General features: G+C 45.4%; 1 protein-coding gene across 1 annotated transcript in view; it reads left to right on the top strand.

Annotated features, from left to right (window-relative positions):
- Positions 1–12658, top strand: part of LOC135825815 (uncharacterized) — a gene marked incomplete at its 3' end in the record, with an annotated part of 182048 nt that overhangs the window by 118335 nt on the left and 51055 nt on the right. Inside the window, 2 exon segments of the mRNA XM_065338440.1 lie at positions 6546–6698; positions 12077–12361. Of these exon segments, the coding sequence (XP_065194512.1) occupies positions 6546–6698; positions 12077–12361 (438 nt within the window).

The following is a 12658-nucleotide window of genomic DNA, read 5'->3' as shown; positions in this document are numbered from 1 at the left end:
GAGATCCGTGCGCGCGTGCAATATGTGTGTGTGTGTTTTTTCCTCCAGTCATTTTTTAAAATCTTTTTCTCTCTTTTTTTCTCTCCGCGAGGACACGGGATTTTTTCATGGAGGGGTGGTATGTTAGGTACCTCCTCCCGTACCTTTTCTAGCTGGCCTGCATGCACTTGCGTACTCACCTTTTGTCTCCTTTTGTTCCGTTGGCCTGGGTAGCTACTTGCGCGCCCATATTTGCCATAGCTACCCAGGCCCTTTATCTTGCCGTTCAGACTTGCTCTCTTTTCTCACTCTTCAATAATCACCATGTAGTCGTTTCGTTCGTCTTGGTCTCTTGTCCCGTCTCTAATAAATGTCATTCCACCAACCTACCTGCTCCCATTGTAATGTCTGGATAATGTGTCGTCAGTCATCCTTTTTGTATTCAACACTACTAACCAAAATTGGCATTGGCAACATAAAAACAAAGCTGAAATATAAGTGACAATATTGCTGACGCGGACCAAGTAATACAATAAACCAATTGAAAATGAACAAATTCTGCAGTGATCGACCTTCTCTGTGGTGGAGCTAAGCCTTTCATACGTCATCACTGCGCTTGTCGCTATGGCAACATGAACATACAATTGGCGATGTGGCAAGTTTAGCTTGTCGTATTATATGGAAGCAAGAGATATGCTAGTTGATGACTGCCTTGTATATGATAACGACTTCCCGTCACACGTTCGCCATGTCCGCGACGTTCTGCTCTGCGCCCGTGAACATGAACATGGGATCACGTTCAGTGCTTCTAAGTTTGTATTCGGCTCCCAACACATTCATTTCTTTGGCTATGTTGTCACTCTGGAATTCGCGACTTTTCGAGTGCCGATGAAGAGAACTGATGTGCGTTCCTCCGTCAGACTGGTAAACCAATGCAGTGAATTCAAACCGCACCTGGTTGAGTTAAGGAGTCCTCTTCGTAGGCTGCTCAAGACATCCACAAGTTCCTATGGGATGCAAGTTATACTGCTGAGTTTGAGAAAACCAAAAGCGCTCTGCTACTGCCATTTGTCCTAGTGTACTTTCAAGTTGGTCGCGACTTCCGGCTTGAAGCAAATGCATCCGCTCTACGTGGTCTCGGTTTCGTATTATGGCAGCAGCAAGATGGCCAGTGGCGTATGATGTGTGTGTGGGCCCAACTACCTATCGGATGTTGAGACTCGCTATGCTGTGATTGAGTTGGAGATTCTTGCCGTTGTCTGGGCAATGCACTAGTTTTTTACAATGATCACAACTCACAGGCAAAGGCAAAAAATGCATTATTATTATTACTATTATTGTGAAAAGAGGAAGGACAAAATGTTACGAGCTATGACTAACTGTCCACAAACGTAACCAGATCTTATACCGTCAGTGAGTGCGACAAAATGGCACAAAACTGACAAGGAGTACTGAGACATTCGGCGACCTCCGAGTTACATTATTATTATTATTATATTATTATTATTTGAAACTCAGATGTTGAGCCATAAATAAATGTAGAAAAGAAAAGGACATATGGAAATGAGTTAAGAGTAACTCTCCATCACTGTAACTGGATACTACATACAGTCAGAAAGTGCAATAACTAGGCACAAAACTGACAAGAGTACTGAGACATTCGACGTCCTGACACCTAGCTTCAACACATCTCCGTAGCGCTAACCGACAGCCTTCCAACTTGGAAGGTTCGAGGTTATGAAAAGACCAAAGAGGGGAAGAGCGAAGAGTCCTCCCTGCGCCATATCCAAGCAGGGGTACCACAAGGTAGCATCCTTGGACCAACGTTATTCCTCCTGTACGTAAATGACTGCGAGAACACCTTGCCTGCTGGTGCTGAGCTTGCCACCTATGCAGACGACACGACACTGTATCAGTGCATCTCTGCCACCGCCAACATATCCGACTCTGCAGCACAACTTCAGGAAGCAGTGGACGCCGTCTCCCACTGGGGTTCTAAGGGGAAGGTCCCCTTCAAGCCATCCAAATCTCAGGCCCTCATCATCGACCACCGCAAGCCTCCCCCAGCGTTCCCACCAGTGCTCTTCAATAGAGTGACTGTTCCGGAAGAGAAGGAAATTACACTCTCGGGCATAGCATTCGACTCGCAACTGTCCTACGCAGCACACCTCCGGGCCGTGGCCTCAAAGGCTGCCCAACGCCTACACTTCCTGAGAAAGGTTGCACCCCTGGGACTCCAGCGGCCGCACGGCAGTCTACAAAGGCTTCGTGCGGCCAACAATGGAATACTGCTGCCTGGTGTGGATGGGGTCAAGTACATCCAGGCTGGACAAAATCCAGCACAAGGCACTGAAGGTCATTGGCCCAGGCTCCTGGCTCCCCAGCCTGAAACACCGCCGACTGGTTGCTGCGCGTTCGTTCACGTTCAAGCTGTCCTACCTTCCAACAACAAGCCCACTGAAGGCCATCCTCCCATCTCCAGCCAACCCCCGCCCAGTGGGTGGTCGATGCACTAGGTTAGCCACGGAGACTGCCCACTGCCACCCGGTCCAGCTGAAGTCGATGCTGCCCGTGCGCATTTGTAGCAGCCTCCAGGGTTCCTACCCAGACTGCATTATTCCCTTGTGGAACAGCCTACCAGCGACCATTCTACCAGCACGGCCGCAACCCAGACAGCTCCAATCCTTCAAGGAAAAATGCAACAAGTATCTGCTGCACCTGAACTGGCAAGCAGCCATCGATGCCCTATGAAGCGGTTTAGACCAGTGCCTCACTAGCATCCCCCCCCCCTTACCACAATGTGACGTTATCTTTCACTCTGCTTCTCTCACGACCATCTACCCATTGTCCTTGTTTCTCACTATTATTCATTTCCCCTCTTCCTCCCCTCCTCATGGTTTTACTGCATTATGGCGCGCTTTGTCTGCGTAGACGCCGAGACCTTTGAGGTCGGCAGAGCAGCCTGGCCCCGCCATCACTGCTCGTGCATATTCGGGAATATAGTGGACTTAAGTATAAAATAAAAATAAAAATTGTTCTATGCATCAGTGATATAGCGGCTGTGCTTCCACATGCAGTGTGCAAACAAGAGATTGCAGATGATATCGTTATTGATTCCTCCGACCATGATTCTGCTGGTGTTTGTGCTGTGCTCACGACAGCAGTCACCCGTGGCATCTTTCGTCCTGGCATGAGAACAAAGGTTTGCTATTGAACTCAGCTAAGACTCAATTGATGTTTATTCGTCCCAGAGGTGCGTTTGATGCTGCTCCGTCACTCGTCACATGCAACAACAGTGTTCTGCAAGTCACACATATGGCAAAATACCTCGGTGTGTTGATTGATGACCAGCTAACTTGGGCACCTCACATCGATTTTCTGGCTAAAAAAATTGGCGGTGACCACTGGACAGCTTTGGAGGCATGGCCGGGCCTTGTCACTGACGGCATGTCGAACGTGGCATAATTTCTATGATACCATCTCATTTCTGTTACGCCTTAAATTGCTTCTTTCCTGTGGTTTCACGGTGTCTGCTAAATTGCCTTGTAAAACTGCACAAGTCTGGGATTCGTGCTGTGTTTCAGGCTCCCTGCCGCACTGCAACAGCTCCTTTGCTTGCTAAGTTATCCATGCCATCATTTCACCAAGTCCTTTTACAGAAGCTGCTTGTATTTGTTTCCCGGTCTATACACGGATCTGCAAGCTCTCTTTTTCAAGATTATTTTGTATTACTTGCCCAGTCTCAGATACAACTTGCTGATCGTATGGTTGCCCATGGACAGCTGCATAATTTTCTTCGCATCCCGTTTCTACCCAATCCTGCTGGGAGATGTTCTATCCAATTTATGGGCAACGCCGCATGGAACTCTCTACCCGATGCTACCCGCTCTCCAACAAACCTTGTTCAGTTCAAATAATCCCTTTCAGATCTTGATCCCACTTCACTCCATTAGCTATTGACACACTATTACGTCCTGTCCCCAGTCCATCATCTAACATATCCCCCATATTATCTACATGTACAACCACAACATACATAAAATACACTGTTGCATGGTATTTACTTGAAGTATAATTGTCCTGCTGACAGTCATGACATCTTATTATTTCCCATACTGTTCATATTAATTTTGATCATATTCATCTATCATACAATTTCATTTTTCATCATAGCCTAGAAGCTGTGGCATTTTGATCATATTCATCTATCATACAATTTCATTTTTCATCATAGCCTTGAAGCTGTGGCATAATTTATGATCCCCAGCAAGAAAGCAGCAATGCCTGTAAAAAAATGACTAGGAGTACTGAGACATTCGGCGACCTGACACCTAGCTACCTAGCTTTCCTTCCCCTGTTGGACCTTTCCGAACCTGAGCCTTCCAAGTTGGAAGGGGTTGTTGGTTTGCGCTTTAGAGAAGTGTTGGAGCTATGTGTCAGGTCGCCGAATGTCTCAGTACTTCTTGCCAGTTTTGTGCCATTTTGTCGCACTTGCTGACTGTATAAGATCTGGTTACATTCGTGGACAGTTAGTCATAACTCGTAACATTTTGTCCTTCTCCATTTTCACCATAATTCGAATGGCTCACCATCCAAGTTGAAAAAATACCTCGTGGAATTATCGAAGAAATTCAGGGTCAGTTCTTCACTGCCATGGTGGACGAAACTACCGACTCTAGCACTATTGAGCGGACGACTGCAGTATTCCGCTGGGTAGATGACCAGCTGGAACCACACGAGGATTTTTTTGCATGTATGAGCTGGAGAAAGTCGATGAAGCCACGATTTTGGCACTATTCAAGGATATGTGCACAAGAATCAAGCTGCCATTAGAGTTCTGCCGTGGACAATGTTATGATGGGGCATCTGACGGTTGTAGCGAGGAAGAGGAAGACACCAGCTCGCTTTGTTGTTGGCACCGGCTAGGGTTACTATCCTGAAAGCCCTGGAGACTATTACAAGCCTATCTACTTTGCCGCCATTGATACTGTGATGGCATGCCTCAAAGAGCGATTTGATCAGCCAGGGTATGAAGTTTACAGGTGCCTGGACGGAGTTGTACTGAAAGCTGGCAATGCGGAGAAGTTTACAGTGCTGAGCTGGCACGGGTTGTGGACATGTACGCAACAGACATCAATGTCCCACTGTTGCAAACACAACTGGTGCTGCTCAAGTCCTTGTGCTGCACAGGAGGTGGTGGAAACATCTCCATTGGCACAATCAAGACAGACCTCCTCAACCTTAGCAGAGGTATTGAACTAATGTCGGAGAAATTTACCATCATGAAGCTTATCCTCGTCATGCCTGCAAGCAATGCCACCAGCGAGAGGTAATTTTCAGCTCTTCGACAAATGAAAACCTATATCCGCACCAAAATGGCCCAGGCTCGCCTTAATTAAAGCACTGCTTCTGCTGCATATCTACATGGACAAAGAAGATTTGCTGAGCTTGCGGCAATGTGGCGATGATTTCATTGCCGCCAATTAGCATCGATTAAAGATCTTTGAAAGGTTCAAATAGACATCTTTCCAGACCAATCCTAATTCCTAATTGTGTATAGTTTCATTCTCATCACATCTGCCTGTCTCTGTCACGGGATGCCCAAATTGGCTCTTATTCACGTAAATTTTCAAAATATATTCGCAATGATGATGCCTGATTGTTACGAATTGTATAATAGCTTTATCCGTCACATCTGCCTGTCTCTCTCTCACAAGATATCCGGATTGGCTCATTTTCTCGAAGATTCTCAGATACATTTCCCTGGGGAGACCCCCCATAGACGTCGGCCTGAAAAATCGCAAACTCCTTTCTCCGGCCCTGCTCAGTATCTACACATCCGGTGGTGGGCCATCCAAGGACTTGATCAGTATTCATTAGTATGGTCAATGAGTTTGCTTCTCCGTATCACTGGCAGCTGACACCACTCGCCCCCTTATTCCTCACACGTGTCACAGACATCAGTTGGTGGTGAAGCTATTACAATACGCCAACACTGTGGCACTCCAAATGTTCCGAAATAAATCATACCCGACAGCTTGGATGTCAGATCCCACACATGATGACCAGTACTGCTTATGCATGGAGCGGATGGTGTTGGACGCAGTCAAGTAGATTGGTGGCGTGCCTGCTCAGCCACGTAGAAGAGCTGGGTACGGTGTTCCAGGGTGGTCAGCAACTGCTTTCAGGAAAGTGACAACATTCTCAACTGCAGGATACGGCAAGCCATTGTGTGGTTTCTTCCGCTTGTTGGCATTCTCCCTCGGTACACGACCAGACGTGTTCAAGTGTTTCAGTATATTTCGTGGTTGCTTCGTGGTTTGGCTGAGAGAGTGTTGCTGTAATGAGTTGGGAATGCAGTGAACTAGTGTGGTGACTATAAAAGCATACACAGTCTGGGAAAATTGTAGATGTGTTCCTGTAATGAGTTGGGAATGCAGTGAATTGGTGTTGTGATTATATAACCATAGTACACACTATGGAATAATTGTAGATCTGAAGTACATGATGAAAGCCCCTCATTGTTCCCCCTGAAATCTATTGATTTTCATTCTGACTTCTGTTAGACGCATGCTTGTGGAAGGACCACCTTGCGAAAGGATATAAGTCTATTTCAGACACTGGAAACGTGACTTGCTCCACGGGCTATATGGCAGTCCATGATGCCAACACTCCCAAATGCAACGACGGAACTTGGAAATTCACGGCTGTTTGTAAAGGTTAGTTTTAAAGTGGTTCCAAATCATGTTAACGTTTAACATCCCCACCCATCAAAAACTTGTCCCATCATTGCGAAACTTTCACACAAGTGTATTTTGGTTGTGTAATGTTCATGTCAAAATGGGTTTAGTTTCCTTCAGGGATAGCTGGGTTAGAGGCATGTTCCCATATGGTAACAACGGGATCATGGGCGTATAAAATACCTAAATAAGACGATAGCTATTGAGAGTGATTGGATTCATCCAAATGACTTTGGAAACAAAATGGATTGGTTAGGGGAACATTTCCCAGTGTTGGACGACGTCCCATGTGCCGAAATAGCCGAAGCAATTGGTAGACAATAGACGCGGGTCAAATTATTTAAAAATTGCACATCAAATCACACGACGCCACTTTCATGAAGTCATGCCCTAGTGTACACTAAGTGATCGGAAACTAGAGAACAACAGATAAGCTAAAATCCCTCAGTTGCAACTAATCATTAGTCGTATGGAATGATCTTTTACTCGAACTGCTCAGCTTCTGCACATCGTGGTGACAAACTGAGTATATGGCAAACGCATGCTTCTCCCAACCTTTATATGGACCACAACCAGCTAAAACATGTCTTAGAGTGAAATTTTTCAAATTTTGTTTTCCTCCAGAAAACACTTCTTGGGACCTTACTTGACATCTTGAAGGTGATACAGGGCAGAAAAGTAGTCTACAAGTGCCCCAAACACCGCTTTCAAAATATGTACTTTGAAATAGAAAATGACAGTTTTCGCACAGTCTGACACAAAGAGACAAACTATTATTTAGTGGCTTTTGTGGCGGAGCACACGGGACTAAAGATGTTGACACAGACTTGAGCATGTCAACAACATCAGTTCGAAGGCATAGCCCAAGTTCTTCCTGGACAGCACCACGATACTGTGGGCGGCGTTGCACTTGCATTCTCTTTCGATTCTGGCAGTGACACTTTCGATCGTCGCCTGCACTTCTGAGACTGCATCAGACGACTCATGAGAGCTGAACGGCAATTAACGTCGTAAGGCAGCCGGTCCGCCGCCTGATAATTATGTACGCGCCCACAACTTGTGCCTTTTCGCTACTGGAGACGATGGGGACGATTCAGCTTCGCTGTCGACATCAACATCACTGAGATCCCAACAAACTGTCAGCGTCGCAGACCCGCCCGCACGGACTTGCTGACACCTGACCAAACCTGCGCCATGGACAGCGATCGTCTGGCCCTGCGAGCTGCTCTATAGTCTGTTTCAAAAAGATTAGCAATCAGGTTTTGGTCTTAAAAAGTATGAAGATAAGGGAAAATTGGACAACCAAGTACATAAAAGGGCTGGTTAGGGCATGGCAAATTGTTCTGTGAAGGTTTCGGAACAATTGGACCAGCCGTTAAGGAGTTAGAATTTCGGCCAGGTTTCCGGCCTTTTCCCATGGTTTACAATTTGCCCTGGAAGCCAGTATCGATTTTTCTATCAAAACCCATGATTTATCTTTTCCTTTCTGGCCTTGTGGTTATGGATGCTGTCTGGTGACCATGAAGTCGCGAGTTCAAATCCCAACCTGTCTTCAACTCACACTTTTTTTCATTGTTTTTTTGGTGATCAAGCAGACTTGTTGTTGTTCACGGTTGTTGTTGTTGGAGCTCCCGCTTCCTCTCGAACTGACTGACACTTGACTGGCTCACGCCATGTGAACACACCCTCAACACTGAAACGGTGTGAGTGAATACGGAAGTCATTGCGCTGTAGCTACGTGTTGAATACACCGGCACATCGATCGATTTCTTTTTGAGAATTATTTTAGTATTTCAAGATCGCCAATTTATTGAATTTAGAAGTCAACGCCGTCTTCTATCAGCTTCCACAGGCGTCTGCTTTTCTCAAAATGTTGTCGAAGTCATACGGATAGCTTCGCCAAGTCATGGCCTTGGGAATGAGTCTGTGTCGATGTTGTTTTCGTCACATGGTGAGAGTAAATTGCATCGCAGCTCAAAGAAACTATTTGGTCACAAAACATATTGGGACCCATGCCGCGCCGCTCGTCAGCCTTGGCATTTACTACACTTTCGACATGTCCTCTCTGACTCCAGTCCATAATCGATACGAGGAAGAACTCGTTTGTTGTGAACCAGACGTACACGACTAGACTGCACCGACATCGACCTGAGTGAGTTGTCATTTTTCATGCTTTCGCGCGGAATATTTCTTCGAGTTCACAGTGAGTTTTTGCAGGCAGCGCTCGAGCGCTCATACGGTAAGACGGCAAACTCCCCGGGCGATCACCAGGATTGCTAATCTTTTTGAAACTGACTGTAGTTGCTCTAGTGTCACTAGATACGAACATTGTCAGTCTTTGCTCGCCGGCTACTTGAACAAGACCGCCAAACAAGTGTTTGAACAAAATTTGAGAAGATGATCCCCACAATCATGAATGAAGTGCAGAGTGAACGCGCTCGAAAAAACATTTCTTTTCATTTTCGTCATTTCTCCACTTTTTTTACGAAACCCCAAAGACATGTGGTGTTAGTGGACAGTATACATAACTTGTAGTTCCTTGGTCTTTCTCTTTATATAAATTAAACCTTGGCTCTCCATCTGAGGCCATTAATTTGAAAAGGTGACATAGAGGCCATAATCTTTAATATTGCAATGAATAAAACTACAGGCACACCCATATCACAATCATAGCACCGAATATATAGATCCAGAACGTTTTCTGGTCACAATTGTCGATGGAAACTCGTGACTGAAGATAATATCAAATTCTGGAACAATATATTCGTTGCTAGAATGGGATATGAGGGTGCGTATAGTTTTATTCATTGCATTATTAACCCTTTGCGCGCTGAGTACGAGTTAACTCGCACTTTATGCATGACCTGATCCACTACGTACGAGTTAACTCGCAAAAAATTCGCGCACTGTATCTCAGTGCATAGACCAGTGTACAAACTTTCGTAACTTCGTCAAACATAAATGCATCGCGACAATCAATACACTGTTGGAAAGATCTTCACCTCATCTTTCCGGGGGTATAAAGTTCTTCGTGATAGGATAAGAATTCATTCAGCGGCGACAAGATGAACACGGAAATCATGGCCCAGATGCAGAGTGAACGCGAATTGTTTTGTTCATAAATTCTTTTTGTTGCAGAGCGTGCCAGGGGATTTCCCTTTTGGCACGGCGCATGCGTGATGGACATAAAATGAAGCGCTTGGATCTGAGCTTTGCAGCGCAGTTTGAATTGTGAAAATCTGTTGAATTTGGGCAAGAAGCCGAACAAGAATGTGAAATTGAGTTGTTGTGCCGTTCCGAGGCACGGTGGAGTAATTCGGAGAGAACCTGGATGTGGCCCTGATGTGTATATGGAGCTGAGAGCTGCCAGGATGGATTCGCTTGGTCCTGGTCTTTCCAACGAGCCCAGGACGATGAAAATCCATCAAGGTTGAGTAAAATCAGAATAAATTTCGTTCGGAGCTGTGAGTGCATACTCCACCAAGAGAGTCAGTGCGCTGGACGGCCAGTGGATTGGAGAAAAGGGGCTCAGCATGCAAAGGGTTAATAATCTGCTTTGGCTGGGTTGGTAAGTATGTACCTGGTCCTGTGGATACTAATTCTTTTCATTGGACCAGAGTGTCAGGTAAACGACAACAATGCAAAAGACTATAAGTCTCTTACAGACTCTGGATACATGACTTGCTCCCAGGGCTATGTGGCAGTCCATGATCACATAGTATTGGGACTCTCTGAACTTCTACCTTTAGAATTGTAGTCTCTTAGAAATTTCAATCATTCCCTGTTGTATTGTGAGAAGAAGGGAACAAAAATGCTTATGACACATGTCCTAATTGGCTGGTGGTGCACTCTTGCGTAGGGGCATGTGTAGATATTACATTTCTTCATCATGCCAACACTCTCAGTGTCAATTTTTCAATTTTTACAGGGCAGTTGTAAGACCAGCGCATTGGCCGACTGGATGTGGGTCTGCCTGCGAATCACAAAGTCCCGAGTTGGAAGCCCGCTCTGGGAGCAGGGAGTGTGTACTGTGGCGATGCATGCATGAATTACTTACACAGCGGTGACCTGGCAAAAGAGAAATTGCCTAACCTGCTTGTGCATTACAACAAAATCGAAGAGCATGTTGTTTCCTTTTTTACACCGCCATTTTGTCTTTAAATGTCTGTAATGACCAAAATAATATCACCGAACATGGTCAAATTTCCGATTTTGCTCCGCTCCTTTCATCCCTGGGTGGACCTTGTTCGCCAACTTTGATGGTTTGGTCAAGGGACAGGTTAGGAGGTTTCACCACACGGATCGCCACCATGTGCCTTTCGCTATGCGACCAGCACTGAGGCATTATGTGAATAATCCGTGCCCTCACAGAAACTCGATTGAAGCCACCACAAAGCATCAATTGCTGAACAACAGCCCGATATGAGGAGAAAGAAGAACTGGTCCACAACAACAAATCAGCAAAGACTGCAACAATAGTGCAAGATGGCCCGGAAAGTTCTCGTGTACTGGGCAGCTAGTGCCCACTAGCCTCTCATGCATGCCACGTTGCCATTAAAGTTAAACACTTCTCTCAGGTTGCTATTGGCCCACCTACTTCCGGTGCATGAGCGGCTACATCGTGAACTTTTCAGGTACCAGAGGGCCGCGGCTTTGCCCCAAAGAAGATTTTGTTAAATTCTTGAATATGCAACTGGAATCCTGGAGTGTACAACTGCTAAGTCAGGATTTTCTGCTTGTACGGCAAGACATCGATGCACATGCGAAACTCACGTGCACTAGCTTTCATTGTTTACAGGGCTAGTTTGTCTTTAAAGCAATCCCTTCATATCTTCCACCTACCGCATCTGATGAAGTTAAACACATGTCTCACTAGATTTAAACTCGGATACTGAGCCAGTAATAAAATGTAAAAAAAGAGAAGGAACACATGAGAACGAGTTATGCAGCAACTATCTACGACTGTAACAAGATGATTAACGGTCAGAAAGTGCCATAATAGGGCACAAAACTGATAGGCTACTGAGACATTCAGTGACTCGAGACGTAGCTCTAACAAATCATGACCCTTGCTCCATAACTCGTTCTCATGTGTTTCTTCTCTATTTTACATCTCACTAGATTCTTGAATCCATACATCCTGTACACACACATTGTACACACTCTCTGTAACGGTCTCTAGGCTACACTGCAATTGATATACATTAGCTCAGATTTTCGGGCAAGGCCCAGTAAGGTGTGTGTAGAGGATGCATGGATTCAAGTATTGGCTACAGTGGAGTTTCCAAACCTTCACTAGATTCTTCGTAAATCAATGCCAATAACGAAAATTTTGTATTCTCTGCCCTCTTTTGCAGATCTAGGAATACCTGTATTCAAATGCTATACAGGTGATACCCTATGGATTTTAAATACAACTGCGAACTTAAAGAAAAGCCTGGGCATGTGCTTACATGCAGGACTGTCACTCCCGCAGAATATAGATTGCGTTTCACCAGCACTTTTTTCTCACGCAATTTACGGCAGTGTTTGGTATGTGACAAGACATTGGGATGTGTTCTCAAGGCGCATGAAAGGCTACTCATCGTACCCGTCAGGCCTATCCGCCGCACGTGATGAGTTACACAATGTGGTCTGTATCGGTAGGTCACAAGATATTTGTATCTAGCCTAATTAGCACGATCATACTAACCTTTTATTCCCGTAGCTATGCAGAAGACGTTACTTCAGTAACGTCTGGCGCTAGCCAGGGTCCACACAGCTTTAATTCCCGTAGCTATGCAGAAGACGTTACTTCAGTAACGTCTGGCGTTAGCCAGGGTCCACACAGCTTTAATTTGGTATTTGTTTGTGTGTTTGTTTGTGTCACGCCTGGCGCTATCCGTATCTGAAGGCAAAAAAGCATAGGATGTTATAAATTTTTCAATTGTCCTATTTTT

This window comes from Sycon ciliatum, chromosome 10, assembly GCF_964019385.1.
Source record: "Sycon ciliatum chromosome 10, ocSycCili1.1, whole genome shotgun sequence".
Lineage (NCBI taxonomy): Eukaryota > Metazoa > Porifera > Calcarea > Leucosolenida > Sycettidae > Sycon > Sycon ciliatum.
This window is presented reverse-complemented; position numbering and strand designations above follow the sequence as displayed.